Source organism: Pinus tabuliformis, chromosome 5_1, assembly GCF_031772625.1.
Source record: "Pinus tabuliformis cultivar Carrire ecotype Pingquan chromosome 5_1, CPIR1, whole genome shotgun sequence".
Taxonomy (NCBI): Eukaryota; Viridiplantae; Streptophyta; class Pinopsida; order Pinales; family Pinaceae; genus Pinus; species Pinus tabuliformis.
In genome coordinates, this window is record NC_142305.1 from 100,521,668 (window position 1) to 100,547,097 (window position 25,430).

Here is a 25,430-nt window from a genome sequence, read left to right on the forward strand (position 1 = left end):
ATGTTCCGCTTCATCAAATATTACATCCCTGCTCACAATAAATTTTCCATTGGTCAAAAGATGGTACCCTTTATTCTCATCAGAATAGCCGATCATTGTGCATTTTAAACTTCTTGAGTCAAGCTTAGTTCGTTTTTTCTTTCGGAACTAAGGCATAACATACTAATCCAAAAACTCAAAGATGTCTAACTCGAGGTTTGAAACCAAACCAAGCTTCATAAGGTGTGATTCCGTCTAACGAAGCAGTTTGAGATCTATTTCTTAAGTAGACAGCTGTATCTATTGCTTCTACCCAATATGTTGGACTTAACCTCTTGAAAGTTAACATGGATCTCGCCATTCCTAACAAAGTGTGATTCATTCTTTCGACTACTCCATTTTGCGGTGGAGTGTAAACATTTGTAAGGTGTCATCTTATGCCATTTTCACTGCAATAAGTTTTGAATTCATTTGAAGTGAATTCTCCCCCATTATCTGTCCTGAGAGTACCTATCTTTACTTTGACTTCATTTTCAACAAGTTGGCGAAAAATTTTAAACTTCTTAAATGCTTCTGACTTGTTCTTCAAGAAGTAAACCCAAGTCATTCTACTGAAATCATCAATGAATAGTAAGAAATATTTGCAACCACCAAAGGAAGTTTGTAGTGGTCCACAAACATCACTTTGAACTAGTTGTAGGCGCCTGTTTGCATGCCATGAACTTGTTGGAAAACTTTCTCGACTTTGTTTTCCATAAATGCAAGCTTCACATTTTGCATTTTCCTTTTTGAAAGTTGGCAATCCCTTAACCATCCTAAATGTCTCCATTAAATATTTAAACATTCTAGAATAATAATTATTAATTTAATATCTTAAATTAATAATTATTTTATTCCAACTTTATAACCTATGATAATATTTTATTTTTGGATCATCTAACCAATCTTTGATAAATAGGATAAATTGGTTTAGGGGGCAAGGGTGAGATCAATGAATAAGCCTAACTTATGCGAATTCAATAATTTTGGTGGAGTCATTTTATGTTACAACATTGGCTCCAATTGGGCATAGTATCTCTTTGTGAGGCACAAAGAACATGTAAACCACATTCCTTTGCCTTTGGTCAGTAAATATATCCTTGTACCTACTCATCTATGATCCATGAAATCATTTCTTTGCTTCTCTCTATCGGCTTATTCAACATTGAAACTATTGTATGTGCAAATTAAAAATAAAAAGTGTTCTACAAATTGAAAACCAAATTCTCATTTGGAAATATTATTTATGCACAACCAACTCCTATACTAATATGGTCAACTCTTTTAGTTAAATAAAAGTAAATTTTCAGTGCAATTGTGAAAATATTTGATTGAGTGAGTGAACCTTACTTTCATCCTTTTGCAGGAATAGGATAGAAAACACTAAATTGTGTTTAATAAAAAAAAACTTGAAGCTAATAGTTAAAATTTTGAAACTCTACTCTTATGGAAGTGAAATATTTTGATATCTTAAGCAATATTGACTCCATCCATATTTCCACTAAATCTTGAAAGTTGTGGAAAAAACTCTTTTGATAAGGAGAAAATACCCTTTCTTTATCAACATGATTAACGTAGTTTTGCAATATTTATGCCTTCTCCACTTCTTGGATAATACCAAGTTGTTTCTGTTTTTGCGATTCTAATGAAGAAAATGAAAAAGACAAGAAATTACCTTCAATTTATTTGAAAACTTTGATTTGGTTTTTCTCATCAACTTCTTCTTCGTTTCCTTCCTCAGATTTAGTATCAAGTTCTTTATAAACAACTTGATTCTGAAAAAATATTGAAACAACAATATACCTCTCTTGATTGCTTGATTCAATCCTCTTTTGAAAAAGTAATTTATAGATGTAGAAATATTAATTTTAAAAGTTGTATTGTCACATACCACCTTTGGTGAGCTTCTTGAAAGGATGGTTACAAGTGTTCTTCATAAATGAATTGTATTTTTCATTATCATTACTCTGATAACCTTCCATTTCATTCTATCTCACAAAAATATTTGAAAAGAAGGCCAATTGAACACATGGTTTTGTAATAAGAATTAAACAGATTGCATGATAATCCTTCAATGAAGAAATACTAGAAAAATGCGAGATTTTATACCATTTTCTTTCATCTCTTTCTAAAGATATCATGAACATCTTCATGAGAGCATCCATGTCAAAACTTTCAAGTTGATGCATAAGACTAGGAAAATCTTGCAAATGTCAAGCAACGATTCCTTCATCATTTCCTCTAAATTTTGGAAGGATGCATTCATATTTATTTCTATTAAGCAGTGGATTTGGAAAACCATCTAAATTTGAAAAATCGAGAGGAGCATATTTTGTAACTTTAGTGCAAAAAACGAAAATGCCATTAGATAAGAATGGAATCACCAAAATGTAGTGTCATCAGGTGAAACTGTACAACCTGTGTTTGATATTTGTAATTTTGTAGGGAAATAATTTTTTCAATTATGTTTCTTGGTAATGACACCAAAATATGTCATTCCTTGAGATGTTCTTGAATGTTTAGGAACTATGCCAAAGCATCTTGGACCCACTTTTGGCATCAAGCTAGATTTTGGGCCAAATGAGTCTCCCTTTAGCTATTGCTAACAACTCGTTACTTATTATTAGTAAGAACAACATGTATTTTAAGCTCATAAAGCTAGATTTAGAAAAGAAAGGGGTGATAAATAGGGTTTAGAATAAATAACAATAGACAACACTGCAAACTTCTTAGATCAAAAGCCTACCATTTGGAATGGAGTCTTAAAGTGCAGAGCACAATAATAAAAATGAAAAGGTGAAATTAGCTTAAGGAATACAGTAAACCTCAAGTGTGGTAGTGAGTAAGGTAGTCACAACAAACATAAGATGAAGAAAAGTGAACTATTGCACATCAAAATGAATTCAGTTGATAAACATGTCTTTTGTGACTTTAACGATCAACTTAAGTGCATATATTCAAGGCATGGAAAATAGCGGAAGAGAAATTGAAATTTTGTAGCCATACTTTGTTTAGTTTATAAGCATTTAATACAAACCAAAAATTATAAAGAAATATGAAACTCAAATTTTCTTTATAAATTCTTGAATATATGAGGGTCCTCATTCGAAAGTTGCAATAATTACATTCATAATAGGAAAAAAAAGGTGAAAAGTGAAAAGCTTAAAACTGAAAACGACATAGAAAAAGACTTTACTGTCTTAGAGATACAAATCCAATAAATAGTTCACTTAGATTTAAGAAGTTTAAAAATAGCCCTAAGGGTTGAATTACAAAGAAATCTCCCCTTTCTTGGGACTACCAAAATCTTTTCTATCCCTTTTTTATATAAAAATTATTATAGAATGATCTCTTAATTTTGAAAACTTATTTTAAATCAAATATCTTATTTTTTGGTTTTTTTTTTTTTAACTTGGATCCAAATATTGGATAATAAAACTAGGACTTAGTGAAAAAGTCTAGGCTCTAACCAAGAAAATATCTTTGATGAATAGGGGAAATTAGTTTAGGAGATGAAGGTGAGATTAATGAATAAGTGAAACTTGTGCGAAGTCTATAAATTTTGGTCAAGCTGTTACATTCTTTGGTGAAAAAGGCTAGGCTCTAACCAAGAAAAAATCTTTGATAAATAGGGGAAATTGGTTTAGGAGATGAAGATGAGATCAATGAATAAGTGAAACTTGTGTGAAGTCTAGAAAATTTGGTCAAGTTGTTACATTCTCTTGATCATTGTGATTGATTCTAATGAACTCAAATTAAAGTATGCTCGATGCATTTTCTAAAAAGGACATGAATCTCTAGTTGAAGTTTCAATTGTGATATATTTTAAAATATATTCATGTAACCACATGATGGTTGATGCTTCTAAATGTTTAGAGTGTAAATTGTTTAATCGTAACTATTTAATACAATGAAAAACACTTTTTATAGTATTTAGTAATATTTGTAGTTTTTCTTAATTAAATTACACAAGATGATTTCATTAAAATATAGATTATAGTTTCAAGCATTAACTATTTATTTTCAATCAAAAGGTTTTGAGATATATTTGATAGTAATATGATTTGAAAAATGTGGTTATAATGATATCTTACATTAAAAAAAAAAAAAAAAAACTACTTATGTGTTAATGTGATATGCATATTGTGATTTATTCTATGGTAGAAATGTTGTAATTTTTTATTCTATCATGTTTAACATTTTGACTTGGTCAAATTACATAAAAATAAAAATAAAACAAATAAAAAATTATAGTCAATTTGTCGCAAATTTTGAATATTGAATATTTTATTTTTTTAATATAATTTTTATTTTTTATATTTAAAAAAATAAATACTAAGGATTAAGGATTTCATGGAAAAACAATTATTTACATTTTTTATATTTATTTTCTATTATCATATTTCTTTCCTTATTAGTTTTCAAATCAACATATTATTAGGGTGATACTAAATTTTGGAGTCTATGAGGTGTAAGGTGTGAAGTCTTTTTATTGGTAATTAATTTTTTTAATTTTTGTCATATGAGAACACAAGAGAATGGTGACTTGACATGTATTTTGAAAGCATGATCACATGATTTATAAATAATATTACGCATTCTGTTTATTGTTAAATAAATAATTGTGTCTAGAGGGGCTTTATGGTAGAGATGTTGTAATGTCTTATTTAATATTTTATTATGGCAAAATAGTATAAAAATAAAAATTAAATTACATTAAAAAAACATAAAATTAATAATTACACGATAAGACGTTCCCTCTGAAAACAACTCCCCTGGTTACCACTCTGTACATGTTTGCCGCGTCAGATCAAATGTTAGACGATTTGATCAATAAGTGTGAAGTTATATCGTCACATGGAGGCATCCTGTTCTTGTTCCTATTAATGTTTATGCGTTCATTATCTTTAACCTACGCGAGTCAGGACTCACTCCACTATGTGTACTATGTCTTTTTCATTAATTTTCTGGTAAAAGACAAAAATATTTGGAGGATCTATCAGTTGCAACTTCTGTATTACATTGACATTTCATGGTTACATGACGATCTTATTTTACTCAGTCATATTTAAAATTATTTAATTTCCAATATTTTGTTTTAAAAAGTATATATATATATTTTATTTAAATAAAAACCAATAATATATATTTATCCAGACTGATATATATAATGCTTAGGGCACATTATTATAAATAAACTTAATCTAAAAATAAACAATATTTTTTAAATATTAATTTTAAAATGTTTTCTTATTACACATAAATTCCTAGTTTTTTGCTAACTTCTTTTGATCTTCTCACTTGAAACATCTCCGTATAAGAATTACAATTTCATTGTGTATTATGCTGGGATATTTTTTTCAAAATAATTTTTTTACATATTCATATTCCAAATGTCTTTGTACGGTACATTAATGTGATTAATTTACCATTTGTTATTATCAGATTTATTAATTTTTTCATAAATTTATTAATTTTTTTTTAGGTTTGTAACGGATTCTGTTTGGTAGGTCTTTAAATATACATTAACTTATTATTATTTATTTAAGTATCTATTAACTTATTATTATTTATTTATTTTATTACAGATTCTTTGCTCCAAATATATGTCTATTATATATATATATATATTTCTGCTAGTAGATTCTTTCTTTTAAATTTCTTTATACCGTGAATTTTTTGAATTTCTCTATTTAACAGATTCTTTGTTGTAAATGTTTTTTTATATTGTGCAGTGATTATAGTTCCATTAATTTAATTTGCATTTTTTATTAATTAAATTAGCACAATACCATGGGTTCTCTCAGAAATTTTCATAGGTTTCTATCTATCTATATATATATATATATATTAACACAGGGGGTTGCTTTTTATTTATTGCAAAAAAGAGGGAAAGGAAACTGGTTCATTGTACAATAGTAGAAGGCAAGTTCAAAAGTAGTGTGCAAACGGGAGCGCAGTCCCCACAACTACTTTTGCTGCCCTGAATCCATAAACTTCAAAACTAAAGTACTGGTATCGTGGATCTGAGATGTGGGTTAACTTTCCAAAAAATGACTTGAACTCCTTTAGCTTCGCGCGGGGACCAGACCCGTACTTAACATTGGAAAAGGCGGATATAGCCAAAAACCATTATCCTTGAAAAGTCGGAATATACACAAACACACGGTAAATAACGATTTCCGCTTTTCCGAAGCCTTGGCGCAATTTTCAATGCTTGCCTTTATTAGGCTCGATCTCCACCGTAGAAAATCCTCCGTCAGATCTGACCAGTCAAACAACTTGCACGTCACACCACCACCGTCGATCCACCCGCGATAGATCCAACGACTGGCAGGGATTTCGGGTGGGAAAATTGCGCGGAGAATACCCACCTGAAAAAGTGGTATTCTCACTCCACCCTCATGATACGTGTCCATCAGTGAGTGGAATCGGGTGGTTCCCTCCTGAAACCACTTACCGCTTAAGCTCTGCCCGAAATACCATTCCTGCTTAAAATCTCGCCTTTTCTCTTTGACTAACTCTCGTGCAAGAAAGCACCCGATGGTCGTAGATCTGCCACCATCGACGGCTGCGACGACATTTCCGGGGTCCTCTTTTGCTGCATATGAAGTCAATCCTTGACTGTTGATCTCCGAGATCCAACGATACCTGTGCGATGATTCTTCATCTGTCTCCTCACTCTTACTTTGCAGCATTTCTTCATTGTTTTGTGGTTTCTGGTCCTGAATTATTGGTCCTAGTTAAGGAGAGGCTTGCTGTTGTTGATTGCCGAACTGTCTCGGGTCACCTGGGAGCTTGCGCATGTGCATGTGGATCATGGTATACTTTCTCGATCCTCATATTGGGTGAGGGGTTCAAGGGATACTTCATAAAATTCATTGGTCTCTTTGACTATCCCAATTGGTCTGTCAATTGCTTTGTTAGCATGGCTATCAGCGTCCTTATTTTGGTTTCTCAGGACGTGCTTTAAGGTTATATTTCCCAGACTTTCAAAACTTGTTCTGATCCTTTGATAGATTTTATTGATGGCTATGCTTTTGAAGTCCCTTTTGGCATCCAAAGCGGCTATTATGATAGTTGAGTCCCCTATTATTATAGGGTTCTTGAATGCATTTTTGTTTAAAAGCCTTGTGCCTAGGAGAAGGTTGTATGCTTCAGCCCTGTTGTTTGTCATTTCTCCCAGGCTCCATTCATAGGTTATTATTTTGTTTCCATTTGGATCTAGAATAACTTCGCCTGCCCCTGCTTTACCTGGGTTATTTTTTGCAGCTCCGTAAAAAAAAAGAATGTGTCTCTTCTGTTCTTTTATCCATTCTGCAAATTCTTTATCCTCCAATCTTAATTTCCATTTCTTGTTTGTGTGAAATTCTTTATTTTTTGCTATAGCTTCTACTTTTGCTTTGTTTTCTAACATTGCTTTGTTGTACCAGTCTTTCTCTTCTTGCTGTAAATTGTTCTAGTCCATTTTTGAGATTCCATTTGTACTTATTATCTCTGCAACTTGGCTTCAAGTTTTTGCTAGGATCTTGCCTATATTTGGCTTTTGTTCTTTGAAAATGCATTTGTTTCGGGCTAACCAAATTTGCCAACACAGGATTGAAGGGAAACATTTCCATATCCTATTTATTGTTGCCTTTTTTCCTTTGTATATGGGTAGCTTTTATCCATGTTTTTATGAAGAGTTGTCAACTGAATTGTTGGGTTTATGTTTATTTCCAAAGGGCTTGTTGCCTGATTCCAGCACTTTCTCGCCACCATACAGTTTATGAAGAGGTGTTGGATTGTTTCTTCCTCCTTTTGACACATGACACATTTTGAGGGCCCTTGTATTCCTTTTTTTTTTTAATTTTCAGAGGTAAGAATTTTTCCTTTAAGAAGGGTCCAGATGAAGAGAATTTTTCCTTTAAGAAGGGTCCAGATGAAGACTTTAATTTTGGGCAGACTCTTTGATTTCCAAGTTGCCTTCCATGGACTCCAATCATTTTGACTGTGAAGTTTTTGGAGGAGGTTGTACCCCGATTTCACTGTGTAATCCCCTCCATTTGGGTCTCAAACAAAATCATCCTGCTTTTCTTTGTTGATGGGCGTGGCCCCTGCCAGATGAACTTTTAAAGTTTCCCACTTACTTTTTAGCCTTGGTGGGGTAGCCAGATTTTTCCATCTTACCCAGTTATTCTGATCCCAATCCGAAATAGAATAAAGAGTGTTAAAACTTTGCTCTTCCATCCATCTCTGGAGTCCTCCTAAATTTTGTTTCTGATTTAAGGGGTTTTTCCCCATTATTCTATCCTCCCAGATAGAAATTGTTTTTCCATTCCCTGGATTTTTGGATATTTGATCTCTAATAAGATGAATTATCCTTTTAACCAATTTCCAGATTTGGGTGTATGGCTGGTTTGGAATAGTATCAGTGAACAGCTTTTTTCTATGGAAATTTAAGTATTTCATTGTTAGAACTTTTTCCCACCAGTGACTATTCCCGTTTATCATTCTCCAGATAATTTTTGTCCCTATGGCAATGTTCATTAGTCCTGGCAGGCGAATTGCTATACCTTCCTTTTCATAGGGAAGCGTAACTTGCTCCCATCTTACAAGGCTGAATTTTTTATTATCTTGTTTTCCTCCTTGCCAGAGGAAGCTTCTTATTATCAGTTCCATTTGCTTGTGGGCACTTGCCGAAGCCATAATGATTGCATACTGATATATTGGCAAGGTCAAGAGAAGTTCTTTAATCAATGTCACTCTTCCTATCAGGTTGAGCCACATCACTCCCCAGTTCTGAATTTTTTCCCTCATTCTCTCCACTTACTTGTTCCAAACTTCTGATTTTACCACTTCCTTTGCTAAGGGTAGCCAAGATAAGTGAAATGGCTCCAATTTATTTATAAAGGTATTTCCATTATTTGTGAGATACGTTGCATTGTTTTTGTTGAGGTATTCCAACAATAAATTCTGCATTTGGAGTTGTTCAAAATTCCTCCTGAAGCTAGGAGAAATTCATCCAAGACTTTTTTGAATCGTCTTCCTAAAATGCATGATGCCCCGCCTATGAGAAGGGTATCATCTGCAAATAAAGAGTGATTTATAGCTTTGACTCCTCTCGATATTTGGATCCCTGTTATTTTTTCCTCTTTTCTCTAATTTTCTAGCATAGCGCTCAGCGATTCAGCCATGATGATGTACAAGAATGGAGAAAGCGGACAACCTTGCCTCAGCCCTCGTGTGCTTTGGAAAAATTTACTGGGCCATCCATTGATTAATGGAGCAATCCATGGATTTGATATACATTCCTGGATAATCTCTATGAAATTTATTGAGAAGCCAAACTTTTTGAGAGCTGCTGCAAGAAAGTTATGATTAACTCTATCAAAAGCATTAGCCATATCTAACTTAACAATAATTCCTCTCTCCTTTCTTTGGATACTACTGTGAATAGCCTCCTGAACAATTATCACATTGTCAGTGATTTGCCTCTTGGGGACAAATCCTCCTTGGTTTTCTGAAATTATTTCCGGAAGTAATTTTTTCATTTTGTTTGCTAAAATTTTGGTGAGAATCTTATAAGACAAGTTGCAAAGGGAGATTGGCCTATATCTGTGAAAAGTTGTAGGATTAGGTTCTTTAGGAATGAGAGCTAGGAAGGAGGATTTTGTATTTCCTCTAATCTTTTTTTTTTGGAAAGCATTTTTTAGCATTCTCATTAGATCTTTTTTGATAATTTCTCAATGTTGTCTGTAAAAGGCCATTATAAACCCATATGGACCTGGTGCCTTATCAGGGTGGAGATTCCACACAGCTTCTCTGACTTCTTCCTCAGTAATTTTTTTGTCTAATTACCTGTTTTGCTGGTCGTTTTTTTTTTTTTATATGCTGCAAAATTTCTTCATTAGTTGTTTGCTGGTCACTTCTTGAGAGGAGTTCTTTAAAGTGTTTATAGGCTACATTTTTTATTGCTTCAACTCCTTTTATTTCTTGACCATTTACTTGAATTTGTTTAATCTGATTTTTTGACCTCCTTAGTTTCACTGTATTATGAAAGAAGGTTGTATTTTTGTCACTGGATTGTAGCTAGAGGCATCTTGATTTCAGTCTTCTTTCCTCTTCTTCTTGCCTAGTTTGCTTATATATTCCCAGATATATTTCCTTTTCTTGAATATGATCTTGATTACTTTCTTCCTTGTTCTCTTTTTCCTTGCAAAGATTATCCTTTTTTTTTTGCAAATCGATTTTCCTAGCTTTGACCCGAAGATCATTTTCTCTTTCCCATGTTTTTAAGTGCATCCTTAGGTTCTTTAGCTTAGTTTCCCAAACATACTGGGGAGATCCTGTGACACTTTTTTTCCAGCTTTCCTTGATTTGTTTGCCAAAATCTTCCTTGTTGTCCCAAATTGAATTATATCTGAAGGGAAAGGGTCCTTGATTTTCCAGCTTTCCCAAGGTTAGCACCACCGGCTTGTGATATGAAGTTGAGTTGTGAACAATTTTACTTTTCACAAGAGTATAAGCAGCTGCTATGATTTCATGAATAAGAATTTTGTCCAACCTTTCTTTTATGTTGTTTTTCCCTATTCTTTTGTTGTTCCAAGTGTATTTTCCATTGCTTGGCGGAATGTCTATTAATTTGTGCTCTTCTATTATTCCTTCAAGAGCTTCTCTTGACGGATCGTTTTGGAAGATTCCGCCAAATTTTTCTTCTATATTCCTTATCAGATTTAAGTCTCCTCCCAGGATTAAGTTCCCACTTTGTCTCTCTGCAATTTCTTCTTTAACTGATTTCCAGCATTGTTCTTTCTCTCTATAGTGATTTGGGGAGTACACATTTATAGTGTTGTACTGTTCTTTTGTATTGAGATTTCTCAATTATGTTTGAATCCAGTATCTGTTGATTTTTTGGGTCATTAATTCCCATTTTCTTTTATCCCAAATGGTGTTGATTCCTCTTGATGCTCCTGTGGCTTCTAACGCTAGTCCTTCATAATTTTTAAGTTTTTGAAACATTTTTTCATTTTCTTGCTTGTTTATTTTGGTCTCTTGGATCATATATATGTCTGGTTGTTCCTTGGCTAAAATGTCTCGAGCTACGTTGACTTTAAAGGAGGTACCAAGGCTGCGACAATTCCAAGAGACCACTATCATTATTTATTGTTGTGTTGGTGTGGTCTTCCCTTTCCTTTCTGCTAAGTTTTTTCATGACTTTCTGTTTGTTTCCCAAGGAATGAGTCCATTGGTTGTTGCGTTACTAGGGCCATTTCTTTTGCTGCTACCTCATCTCTGATTTCTTTATTGGATTTCCTTCCCACTTTTTTTGCTGGTCCTAGGCTTGGGGGATTTCTTTGGCTTTGTTTCTTGTTAGAATGTGGTCCACTGAGGGAGGAGGTGGAGAGGATATGGGGTTGGGGGAGGATATGAAAGCTAAAGAGGTGGGCTTTAAAGGTGGGGATCTGGGAGAGGGAAAATCAAAGGATTTTTATAATGGCTCAAAAGGATTCAAAGTTGTGTGATCAGGAGGAGTAACCTTCGTTGGAAGCTGAGAGATTGTTTGGTTTTCTTCTTGGGACTGATAGATATTTGATGCGGTCTGCTTATTGGTAGGTTTTTTCCTTTTCACTTGTTCCCATGTGGGTTCTTGCTCTTCTACATTTTCATGCTTTGTTTTTTTAAGACACCTATTTGCAAAATGACCATACTCGTGACATACCTTGCATTTAAATGGTATTTTCTTGTAGTCCAGCTATTGAATGTGAGTCCACTAGTCAACCTTGATCTTTATTGCCTCTGGGAGGCCTTTTCCGAGATCTACTTCTACACATATTCTTGCGCACGCATGCATGTTGTCTTTTGGCTCACATCTGTCAATATATTTGCCCACTGCATTTCTTATAGCCTTTACAGATTCGTCTCCCCAGCTGTGAAGAGGAAGATGTGGGAGCCTCACCCACACCGGCACTGCATTTGGGACATCCATCTCCGGATCAAAGTCTAGCATCTACCTGTTTAGGTATAAACCTCTGGAGTCCACGAAGTAAGGTCCATTTCTAAATATTAGGTCTTTATCCTCCTTTGTTTCAAAGAGAAAGGTGTAGTAACCTCTTCCACAGAATTGTATTGCTATCTTCCCCTGTGTGGTTGCATTCTAGTTTCTTTCCACCCATTTTTTCATTGATTTGGGTGAAGGCCATAGCCCAGTGAACTGTCCAACAAGTTCGCGTTCTACCAGAGAGATGGCCGCTCTTCTTGGAAGTGCTGGAGGAAGAGAAATCTCTGGGATACTTTCAAGTTTCTTTACAAATTTATTGACTGATAGCCTATTCTTTGGAGCTCCATTCTCTGTGATCAGAGATGCGAAGGCTTCTGCGTTTTCTTCATTCCCTGGTTGTGAGGAAGGGTGACGTTCTCCCTCCTAAGAGGGTTTGCATATTCTGGTTGGCCTCAACAACAGGAGGGTGCTGAGAGAGGGATCTGCAGGGGTAGCAACGGCTAGGTCAGCGCAAGCTTGGGCTGGGTTGTTGCATGTGCAGTCACTTGGAGAAATTTTTCTATATTTATTATTATAATAACAAAGGTACAGTTAAATTACTACATGAATAAGTGTATTAGAATGTTTGAGCCATCAATAGCGGTGTAACCGTTAATATTCTTGATCTGAAGACATGTCAGCCAACTGGTTATTGCTAGACATTAATATTAGTATTAACTTTAATTCGTTTTTAAATCATAAACGTACTAAATGTTCATTTAGAGTTTCATTATGGAGACTGATTATAAATGTGAGGGAGCAATTGTTAAAGTGCTTAGGGTTTCATTATGCCTTGTTTTTATGAGATGGAATTGTTAAAGTTCTTAGGGTTTCATTATGCCTTGTTTTTATGAGATGGAAAGAAACATGGAAGGGACATTTAAACGAATCCAACTTAGTGTACACATGTATGATGAATTACTTGAAATTTTTGTTGGTTTAGATTATGCACATGAAAGGGACTTTTTTTGGAAGTGTGAACTTTGTTGCTTCTTAAATTAGGAAAGAACTATAGCATAATCCTTTTACAATTAAACTATGGCATAATTCATCTTTTACAATCATCAATGAGAGATTAATGGATTAGCATATAAGAGAAGTATTCAGTTAAAATGAGGCATCTTAAAGCAATGTAGTTGTTTATCAATAGCTTGTTGAAAGAGAGCAAGGTTGTTAATATACTGTGAAACAAGCTTTTTCTTTATTCACTCTTTGTGGAATCTATATCTCACTCTGCTATTATTGGGTGAGTGGAGTTGGAACATGTAGTTCTTGATCTCTATATTCTTGTTTGTTTACAATTACCATCATGCTTTATATGTTTGACTTTGGATAATTTTCTTACAATTTTTTTTAGCGTTAAATTAAAATTCTCACTTCCCGCTTATAAAGATTGTAAAATTTGTGATTCAGTGATCATCGCTTGACCGTATTTTTTGAGGCTACTTAATTTCTTTCAATTAGGCACCAATTGAAGAATTGAAACTTTATTTTTTGAGGCTACTAAATTTCTTACTGAAGGAAGCATGATCCATCTCTTGACTGTATTTTTTTAGGCTACTAAATTTCTTTCAATTAGGAACCAATTGAAGAATTGAAACTTTATTTTTTGAGGCTACTAAATTTCTTTCAATTAGGAACCAATTGAAGAATTGAAACTTAGGTACTGAAGGAAGCGTGATCCATCTCTTGACTGTATTTTTTGAGGCTACTTCCTACAATAATTTTCAAGCCACTTTTTTGTGCATCCAAAACTCTCTTTATGTTTCACAAAGATAATATGTAAATTAAGTAAAAATATCGGAAAATTCACAATATTTGTTACCTTGAGAATTTGGCATAAATAGGTATAAAGATATACAATGAGATTGGGAGATCTATAAAATTTTAAAAACATCAAAACAATACACTAAAAAACTTAAATTTAATATATCAATTATTAGTAACTTAATTATGAAAACAAAGTACAATTTTTTCAATATAAAAGTCCTATTGGCCTCTCTTTGAACCTTTTGGGGCAATTTCTAGTTCTATTCTTTTTATCTCCGAGTTTGGTAGTTCCTGTCTTTCTATAACCTAGTTTCAATATCTATGAATAACATGAACCTCGAAAGAGGAGGAACAAGCATATGGCACCTTCATATGGGAATTGTAGAAGCAAGAGAAGAAATGGATGACCTTGACATGAAAGGGTCGGTGGCCATTATGTGGAACATAGAAAATTGCTCTATACCGATGGGAGAGCCTTGAATGGATTCCTTAGGAAACATTTGCAACTAATTGTTTATGGTAGAGTGAAGAGAGCGATCATTACCTTCTCCGCCTATGGAGACTACAGTCATATGTCAAAGGAAATCAACTGTATGTCCTCCTACTCTGATTCTTTTGAATTTTAGCGATGTGGAATTTTCTTTCGCTTTGCATAAGTTGCAAAAGAGGGGTTACACTATCGTGGTTGTGCTCCCTATTTTGCGCTCTCAAACACCAGAAGATTTGTGTGGGATTGGAAACACCCCATTTCTCTCTCATCATCCCTGGCATTTGAACCCTAACAAATTAACTCGATACTCTTCTGTTAGTTTGTGATCTTGTTCGATTTTTTATTTTTTTAACTCCTTCCTATCATTTTCTAAACGAATATGGCTACCTATAATACATCCTTAGGGTTTTTCAACCATTTTCTTAGGGTTTTGAAGCATTCGCTCAGTGTTGTTTACTCCTGGATATTTTGTGTCCCTTAAAGGCAAATCCTACAATTGAACATAAGCTTTGGAAAATTGGTTTGGTGTAAACTTGTGCGAAATCCAAACACCTATGCAAGTGTCATTGGAAATACCTGGGCTCTGATTTCATACAAGCATGATTTAAAGATTTTTTCTTAATGTCTTCTTCTTATGGTATAGACTAGGGTTGGTGAAACAACGTTGTTGTTGTTTTATGTATTTATTTAGCATGATCTCATTCTACTTTTCTAAATAAGTATACAAACAAAATAAAGTGAATGGTTGTCCATAGAAAATGGATTTGGGAATAGGTAACTTAATTTGTCTAAATGTATCCTAATTATTTAATTTTATGTTTTTTTTTTTTGTATTAGCATGGTTATGCAAGGCTCTAGGTGGTGGTGGGCTCTAGGAAACAATATTAACATGGTTATGCAAGGCTCTGGGTGGTGGTATCAGCAAAAGCAAGGGTAGGAATAGCAAAGCATCATCCTAAATGGTTTGTGGGATTTCCATTTTGATTTAATTTCAAGCCCTTTAATTGAAGTTTTTTGAACGAAATTGTATATACTCACTCTTCTGAGATAACCCTTGCGGTATTTCCACTTGAGATTTTCAAATAGGTGTGCCCACCATTAGCTCCGGAAGGTTTTCATTTTAAGGTCATGTCTTTGTTTCCAGACAGTGGAGAAGAAACTGAACAACCCCATGAAGCCATATGTTTTAGTGGATGTGATGTTCAAAACTTATCTGATAATAAGGTAAGATTTTGTTATTATTTATGTTTGTTTTTAACAAAAACATGTTTGTATGTATTTTTTTAATATAAAATTAAATGGGAGGAGAAGCCATATATTTTAGTGGATGTGATGTTGAAACTTATCAGATAATAAAGATTCTGTTATTATTTATGTTTGTTTTTAAGAAAAGCATGTTTGTATGTGTTTTTTTAATATAAAATTCAAATATAATTAGGTTGATAGCTATGGTTTATTTTGGAATAAGGTTTTTAGGTTATAATTAAATTATAAAAAATAGTTAGTTGTATTTTATAATTAGTCATAATAAAATAATGGTTACCTTAGCTTGTTCATCTAAGTTGGATGGAAACTTCATCATCTTGCGATTTCCTTGATCAATTTGTGTTGGAGCTTGAACACTTGTGAATCTTAGAAGCATCTTTTACCATAGTTTTGGATGTGGGGTACAAGCCCCCAGGATTTGAAGATGTTTGTACTCTTAGGGTTAAGATGCCCATCTCAAACGTCGATAATTAAATAAAAATGCATAAAAAAATTACTTCCATCATCTAAGCTACTATTTCCTAGGCTCCTGCCTTACGATGTTTTGATTGCAACTTGTGATGCAATTGCTAGTTATAATTACATCGTAAGGCATTTTCCTTTGAAAACAACTCCCGTAGCTACAACAGTGTACCTATTTGCACCGTTAGATCCAATGTTAGATGAATGAAATATTTTAAGCCATTGGATCATTCCATCCACCGCCTCTAACTGCTTAACTAAATTTGCTAGGTTTGATCGGTTTCGTAGGTTCATTGATGGCTCTGGTAGCGGTTTCTTGGTCACAAGAGCTCCACCGCAGCAGCAAGCTGGTCATGACTATGGTGAATCTAGTAGGATCTAGTAGGAGGATACTATGATGTTGGCGACAATGTTAAATTCAGCCTCCCAATGGCATTTACACTCACCATGCTCTCATGGAGTGTTGTTGAATATAGCAAAAAAAAATTCCAACAGTGGTGAGTTGGGTTTCAACCATGCCAAGTAGATTAGTTTCTACTTTCATTTTTCAGTTTTTCCCTTGGATGCTGCCATTATTTATAATTGTATATGCGTTATTTCGCTAACAAATATGCAGTGTGAACTCTGCATCTTTTCTCATTTGCTGACAGGTAGAGAGGCAAATATGTCAGCAACATTATTGTTTCATATTAGTATTATGCCTCTAAGAGTGGATATGTGGTAATCTTGACTACTTAAACCCTAGTTCTACTGTGGCTTTGTTGTTTTGGAATGTCTTGAAGTTGTTCTGTTTGGGTCATTTAGATATGGAGGTTATCTGGAATGGTACTTGTTTGTGGTTATTCATCTTCCTCTTCTTGCTGATGATTTGTAGGATGAGCTTCTTTGGGCAGCGACATGGCTTCATGAGGGGAAACAACAGCTGCAATGGTTGTTGCTTCAATTGTTTTCAGGCACTATGATCCCGCTTACTCAAATGAGATTCTCAACCATGCCAAGTAGGTTAGTTACTTCTTTCATTTTTCATTTTTCCTCCTCGATGCTGCCATTATTTATAATTGTATCTGTGTTATTTTGCTAACAAATGTGTCGTGTGAACTCTGCAACTTTTCTCATTTTCTAACAAGTACAAAGGTAGATATGACAACAATATTACTATTGAACAAAAGTACTATGCCTTGAACTAGAGATCTGTCTTAAATGAACTATGTGATTGACAATGCTGCTTCTCTAGGTGGAACAGGATGGAAAATGACTGAATTCAGTTGGGATGTGAAGTATGATGGAGTTCAGGTCCTGGCCTCCAAGGTGGGTAATGATGAAATCTTTGTATTTATATTGGACACTATGTTTCCGTTGAGCCAGTGTCACTGTCTTTCTCTTTAATTCAGAATATGTTACTTGTTTCTCTGATCCAGTGATATTGTCTGCATGATTGAATGATTTTCACTAGACTGAATGTTCATTTAAATTGTTGTAGTTCCTCATGCAAGGCAGAGGTGGGAAGAGTAATGTTTTTCTACAAAACTATTAGGAAAATGCAGATGTGAAATATTTTGGAGTTTAGGTGCTGGCCTCCAAGGTGGGCAATGATGAAAGCTTTGTGTTTATATTGGACACTATGTTTCCGTTGAGCCAAAGCCAAAACAACCAAAATATTTTGCATGTAAAAGACTGACTTCTAACTCTGGTGTCAGTTTAGCTATACTTGGAATTTCTTTTCACAATGTTTTGGAATGAGATACCTTAGCTAGTCGCAAAAATCAGGATTCTCAGTTTTGGTATGGTGAAAATTGGTATGGTTATGCTCCACAAAAAACAGAATATGAATCTCAAATTTCAGGTGCTTCAAGGTGTTATTATATGCTTGAAAAGACAGGACCCAACAATTTCTCAGGTGATTTTTTCTATAATGGTTTTTTACCTGAAGGTTTTGGATATGGTGAGGATTATCAAATTTCAGTTGGGTCACAAGGACCTCCAAGAGTTTCTCCAAGAGATATGCCACTGGAAATGGATACTTTCAAGGATTTAATAGCTCACATGAAACTGTTTCTTATGATTTAAGACAACTGAAAATGTTTGGGATGTTGAATTGAGGGTTTTGGGTTATAGGATCCTGCTGGACGATTCATTATAAAGTTTGACTTGCTTCTTGTAAATGATTTTCAGAAGAGCCTGCTGAATTATTCATAATAAAGTTTGACTTGCTTCTTGGAAATAGTTTTGAGATTATTGCACATGCAGTTTCTTTTGCATCTTTCATTTTTGTACTTGTGAGTGCATTTAAGCACCAATGTGTTATGAGAATGCTACACAACTGTCTACCACAGGCTATAAGAAAATTTGTATTCACAAGGGAAGCTTTATAATCTATAGCAGATTCTTTTGCCAAAGGTTCTTTGATGATGCACCATATTGCTTGTACTAATTAAAAGTTTCTCCTCTTATCTTATGCTCCATGTTTCAAGGATAAGCTCCATAACAATGATTTTATCTGTTGCACTTGGACAAGAGGGTTGTTGTTTGTCAGAGATGGTGCAAATACACAATATGCAACATCATTCTTCATGTCAGTCTATAGTGACTTATTGTCAATATATAAGCAATACCTGCAATGTGGCGATCAAACATATGAACCAAGCATTCTTATTGCATTTGCCAAACAACAAGTACACATACATATTATAATTTTTTAAGTGTTGCAAAATATTTAATTAATGAGGAGAAGAATTGAGCACACTTGTATATCCATTCCAGCTTTCTCAGAGTATAAGAGATTCAGAGTTAAATAAATTTGATTTTTTGTTTTTTCATATCATAATTTGAAAAAGCAAGCAAAGTAGTAGCTAACAAATCCACTTTGTATATGTAAATTGCAGGTGGATTACATTTTGGGAAAGAATCCTGCTGGTATGTCTTTCATGGTGGGTTTTGGTGACAAATATCCACAGCAAGCTCACCACAGAGGGTCCTCCATAGTTTCGATATACGAGGATTCCAGAAAGATATCATGTACCGAAGGTTTCACTTTGTGGTTCAACAGAGAAGCACCAAACCCAAATGAATTAACAGGTGCAGTTGTGGGAGGGCCTGATCGCTATGACGGGTTTGAGGATAGCAGGGCTGATTCCACCAAGCTTGAGCCCACAACTTATATCAATGCTCCTCTCGTGGGAGTCCTGGCTAAGCTCCATAGCAACAACAACAAGGTCGATTCCACCAAGCTTGATCCCACGATGTTTATCAATTCTCCTCTCATGGGAGTCTTGGCTAAGCTCCATAGAAACAACATGGAATCACTGTTTTAATTCAAAAAGTTATGATAGTTTTCATAATGAAAATAACGAACTTAATGATGCTCATTTTTTGAAGTTGTCTCAAATTTTGAGATTTTTGTAGCCATTTATTGATCAATTGCAGCAGAAATGGGTTATAGGTCTACTGTTGAAAGGTTTGTGTGTATAATTCTTGCTACTGTGTTGCCTGTTGATCATTAGTTTGTGTTGTGTGAGTTTGTTTGCAAAGATTCTCTCCATAAATCTATTCTGTTTCTGGAGGCTCAACGTTTAGGAAAATTTTTCAGCAATAGAAAGAGGATAAGGCGGACAGGAGATTATGCTCTCACAGATGGACAAATCCAAAATGTAATAACAATATTTTTTCATTTTGGTATTTCCATCTATTTCTGAATGTTTTAAAAACGTTGTTTCCTGACTAGATCCCGCAAATCCTTATGCTTCACACATATTTTAAGGAGGGTCATCAAATAGTAGAGAGCAACCCAGTCAAAAGTTGCTTGTATTTCTACAATGGCATGCATTTCTTACAAGCTCGGGCTGCAAGCCCTCTTTCTGTTATGGATTTTCACATCCTTCCCCTTGTTTGCTGCAGGTAAGTGGGCTTGTATTCTTCTGTTCTTAATTTCTTGCTTTTGATGTATCCCTCAAGAATCAGGGTGCTCTGCCCCTAGGGTGTAAGCAGATTGGTAAAGTGTTGTTTAGTCCTGGGCTATGTCACTAGGTAGGAACCCAGAGGATAGGGTGGGTATGTTCCTGTAAGGCTTTCTAACCATTAACTTAATCATTAGGGTATTTTGAGGTCTAAAATGGGCCTCCTAAGCAAATAATAAAATAATAGTGGAAATAATAAAATAAGATTAGATTACATCATCAAATTTTAGAGGGAAAAAAGAAAAAAATATTTTTTCAACTCGTATTTTCAACTTATCTCTCTATGGGTTTACTCAAATTTTGAGCAACAACACTCATTGGATGCATAATTTGGTTCCTCGTCCATGGAGTACCCACATTGCATAATTTCGATGAGCACTGCTACATGAAAAATGAGAAATACATGAAAAACGTGATTGCAGTCACGTTTTTTTTCTTGTATTTCTCTTTTTTCATGTAGTAGGGTACATCAAAAGTATGCAACATGGGTACTCCTTGAATGAGGAATCAAATTTTACATCCAACGAGTACTCCCGTTCGAAATTTGAGTAAAACCTTAGGGAGATAAGTTGAAAAAGTAGTTTTATTATTTTATTATTTTTTAAACTTTTTACTTTTAAACTTCCAAAATGGTGAATCATCCCTCATGGTTGACATCATCATATTGAATCCTATTGGTTCTTATAAATTTTATTTTGGTTGTACATTTTTCTTAGGAGGGCCATTTTAGACCTCAAAATTCCCCTAATGTGGATTACTATGGAATTTTTTCTGCAAGAGCAAGGTATGCTAGGATCCTCAAATCACAGGTTCAAATTCTTGTCATGGCAGCCTGATCTATGTGTTTATGTAAGGTTTTTTGAAGAGTAAAACTCTATGAAATGTTGTTGTGGTTGCGGAGGGCAAAGGCTATGGTGTATAACTAAAGCTTTAGCTTATGAGAGTGACTTGCTAGTGAATATCAACTATCCATGTTCACAGTCTGGAGTAGACTGCTCAGTGCTACAGAATGGAAATCCATGCAATTACCCCAATACTCTAGTATCACATGCAACTATTGCAATGAATTTGTACTTCCAACACTATGGATGCAATTACTATAATTGTTACTTCAAAAACACTGAACTTATGGTACTCACTAGTCCAAGTAAGTATTATTCTTTAATGCCAAAAGCCATGCCAGTTTTTCTTTGAATAACTTACCATAGATTTTTCCTCTGTAAGGATCTGCAGATCTCTACCACACAGATTGTAGAGCACTGTGTCTCTTGCCATAATCATTCTACATATATACATTCATAATTCTTGGTAGCTACAACAGAAGATATTCTATCAATACTGGCCAGTTTCTTTGTTGAGTAGGGTAACTGATTGAGAGTAGGTTTTTTGTGTGTGCAGGTTATGGAAACTCTAAATATATATCACAGTGAGTGATGAGTGAGAGATTGTTACAGAAGCTAAGATTGGTTATATCCAACATCTCCAAAAAATAAATATCAACAGATTGGGATTCCAAATTAAAAAATTCAACAATAGTGATTTTAATGTGTTTACAAAGATAAACCAGAGATTTTTTTTCCAAAAATATTGAAGTGCATTATCAAGATTTAGCATCTCTAGTAAGGAAATCCAATGATAATGCTATTGATATGTTTACAAAGAAATACAATATTTCTATATGGGTCGTTTGGTGAGTATTATTGTATGTGACTACATAAATTATGTAAAGCAGAGTTACTTATGTAATTGAATATGTCATTTAGTACAGCTCTTTCGTTTCGCTGACCAGTACCGGGGAACATATCATGGAGAATGCCCTTTCTATTGCTCTGTCTCGGGCTATGATGTATCTTTCCTTAACATTATTAATTTTACTTCCTTTTTTACTTCACACTATTATTTATTTAAACTACAGAGTGAGTAACTTCTTGAAGTCTTCTTATTATTCCTCTACTAACTAACTTACAGGACGAGCTTGCATGGGCAGCGGTGTGGCTATATAGAGCAACTGGATTGCCATATTATACCAAATACATACTCCACCAAAATTTTTGTACTTCCAATGAGTATGAGTTCAATTGGGATCTCAAATGTGCAGGAGTTCAAATCCACCTGTCTAGTGTAAGTCCATATTCACATAAACATATGAATCACCAAATGTTCAATGTAGAAAAAGTTTAAGACTGACCACTTGACCCTCAACTGACCACATCTTCATAAAAATTAATAAACCTGGCAGCTATATCTCTCCGGAGAAACCAACCTGGAAGTTTTCAGAGGCCAAGCAGAAGTGTTCCTCTGCTCAGTTCTTCCACAAAGTCCTCAATTCAAAAATTCCATCACACCAGGTAAATGGAAGTTTCTCCCTGTCATGCTCCGAGTTTCAAAATTAAGCTCATCAACAGTGTTTGTATCTGTTGAACTTGTACAGGAGGTTTGTTGTTTGTCAGAGATGGTGCAAATACACAATATGCGACATCATTCGTAATGTCAGTCTATAGTGACTTACTATGAAGGTAAAGCAATGCCTACGATGTGGTGATCAAACCTATGAACCAAGAATATTCTTATTTCATTTTCCAAACAAGAAATACATATACATATTATAATTTTTTAAGTGTTGCAAAATATTTAATTAATGAGGAGAAGAATTGAGCACACTTGTATATCCATTCCAGCTTTCTCAGAGTATAAGAGATTCAAAGTTAAATAAATTTGATTTGTTTTTTCATATCATAATTTGAAAAAACCAGCAAAGTAGTAGCTAACAAATCCACTTTGTATATGTAAATTGCAGGTGGATTACATTTTGGGCAAGAATCCTGCTGGTATGTCTTTCATGGTGGGTTTTGGTGACAAATATCCACAACAAGCTCACCACAGAGGGTCCTCCATAGTTTCGATATACGAGGATTCCAGAAAGATATCATGTACCGAAGGTTTCACTTTGTGGTTCAACAGAGAAGCACCAAACCCAAATGAATTAACAGGTGCAGTTGTGGGAGGGCCTGATCGCTATGACGGGTTTGAGGATAGCAGGGCTGATTCCACCAAGCTTGAGCCCACGACGTATATCAATGCTCCTCTCGTGGGAGTCCTGGCTAAGCTCCACAGCAACATCATGGAATCACCGTTTGAATTCAAAAAGTTACGATAGTTTTCATAATGAAAATAACGCACTTAATGATGCTAATCTTTGGAAGTTGTCTCAAATTTTGAGGTTTTTTTCCTGGCTCAACTATGCCAATACAATTGGACTTTTTTTTTATGGGATACTTGTAACTGTATAATAGATTTTTCATGCATTTACTCTCCTCAAATTATTTGTTTATCGTGAAAACATGGTTGTGTCAATATTTTTATTCAGACAATTTCATCTAATATATTTTATATGGTACAAAACCTCTATCTTCTCATGTCAACTTCTTTAGTTTATTTTTAATTCAAATTAGCATACAATATCACCCATATAGAATCAAATTCGACTAGTTTCCTCTTCATCATAAATGATTTAAAGAGAAATAGTGTTCATCTATGACATGCACTTGGGATAAATATGCTTTGTACACTTTCTGGGCAACTAATGAACTTCAATAGTGTGTTTTTGTATTTAGAATTATGCTATAAGATTACTATTGGTTTCAATTATAAGATCACTATTGGTTTCAATTATAGGCAAACATATATGTGGTTTTTTTCCATTTGGAATTCTTGCACATTCAAAGTAGCAAATAATTTACTTCTATCTGGAAACAAAATTATCACCTTTTTCTATCTGGAAACAAAATTATCACCTTTTTATGAGAAACTTTATGAACAATATTTCTTTGAACGAGTAAGATATTTACAATTTCCCATGCAACAAAATATGAGATATTTACAATTTTCCATGTAGCAAAATATGTAATGTGATGATGTCCCTCCTTGATAGGGGGACTTAAACCTCAAAGAGTCAAACTATAACAACCCACTATATGAAAGAGGACTTCATTTGGGACCCACCACAAGAGCTAGGCCAAACCCACAATTTTAATATGCATTGAAATCAAAAGGCTGAATTTGATGATTGTGATGTAACTCCATTGAAATTTCTAAGGAGACAAAAATCCATATTTACAAACTAACATTCCTTAAGAATGTTTCCATGTGAATTAATGTATAGATTCCCTTAGAATGCAAGGATATGTTTTGCATTAGTTAAAACTTGATTAAAGAATCCTTAATAATTATAAGGATCTAAAAAGAATCGTAACATATAAAAATGTATTATTGTGATTATAATTCTATAAACTTATTTAAGAATATTCTATTAATTATAATCATAATTTAATAGGTTTATTGTATAAATATTTTATTCAATATTATAGAGTAATGTGAAATGTTTGACATTTTGGAAAGCGAAAATCTCTTAATATATATAGTGATTGTTGTACCTTTTTCTGAGTTTCATTATAAATGTCAATCAATCAAGGCACAGTTACACTCAATATGAAAATTATGATTCCAATTATATGATTTTACATTTTTATCCTTCTTCTACATAGAGAATTCTACCGAAAATGGAACTGGGATATTGTTTGATATTTTGGAAAATGAAAATCATTATTTTTATTATATATAGTGATTGTTGCACATATTCTAAATTTCATTATCAATGCCAATAAATTTATTGCAAGAATATTTTATTAATTGTTATCATAATTTTATAAATTTATTGCATAAATGTTCTATATTCTATTTATAATGAATATTTGATATTTTGGAAAGTGATAATAATTTACTATAAATAGTCATTGTTGTACTCTTTTTTGAAATTCATTATAAATGCTAATCAATCAAGAGATAGTTACACCCAATATGGAAATGAAGAATTGAATCATATGATTTTACATTTATACCCTTCTTCCACATAGATAATTGCAACCATTTACTATATATAGTGATTGTTGTACCTTTTTCTGATTTTCATTATAAATGTTAATCAATAAGAGATAGTTACACCAAATATAGAAATGAAGATTCCAATCACATGATTTTACATTTATACCCTTCCACATAGAGAATTACACTAAATATGGAAATGTGATATTGTTTGATATTTTGGAAAATGAAATCATTAATTTTATTATAAATAGTGACCATTGCTTTCAACATCCTTAAGTTCAAAAGATGCATATTTTGGCTTCAACTTGATCTTCTTATAATCTATCCCACTATGATCATGTCCATAGAGTGATAAAAAGCATAATGATACAAATGTTTTGCTAGAGTTTGAATTGGGAGAACAATGTAAATGGATCTGAATGAAACCAAAGAGAGTTATATCTATTGCAAGAAATCTTGAATCTCAAATAAAGTTGGCATATTCAAATAAGGTGTGGATAAATTCCAACCATTCAAGTAGGAAAATATTTCAAACACAAGTGTTACCTGGGTAAATACATATGGATGT

The 25,430-nt window shown here is 33.8% G+C and overlaps 1 protein-coding gene across 1 annotated transcript; it reads left to right on the forward strand.

Annotated features, from left to right (window-relative positions):
* Positions 1–17,225: 17,225 nt before the first annotated feature.
* LOC149163632 (endoglucanase 19-like) lies at positions 17,226–23,135 on the forward strand. The gene is made up of 3 exons (XM_089429217.1): positions 17,226–17,333; positions 18,908–19,237; positions 22,776–23,135. Exons 1-3 carry the CDS (start codon positions 17,226–17,228, stop codon positions 23,133–23,135), a joined length of 798 nt encoding a protein of 265 aa, XP_089285343.1.
* The last annotated feature ends 2,295 nt before the right edge of the window (positions 23,136–25,430 follow it).

Excerpts from the sequence above, each read along its gene's own strand:
- LOC149163632 (XM_089429217.1), top strand. The coding sequence starts at position 17,226 with ATGAACTATGTGATTGACAATGCTGCTTCTCTAGGTGGAACAGGATGG. Across the intron at positions 17,334-18,907 it reads TTCAGGTCCTGGCCTCCAAG|GTGGATTACATTTTGGGAAA; the intron begins GTGGGTAATGAT and ends TGTAAATTGCAG. Across the intron at positions 19,238-22,775 it reads TCCATAGCAACAACAACAAG|GTGGATTACATTTTGGGCAA; the intron begins GTCGATTCCACC and ends TGTAAATTGCAG.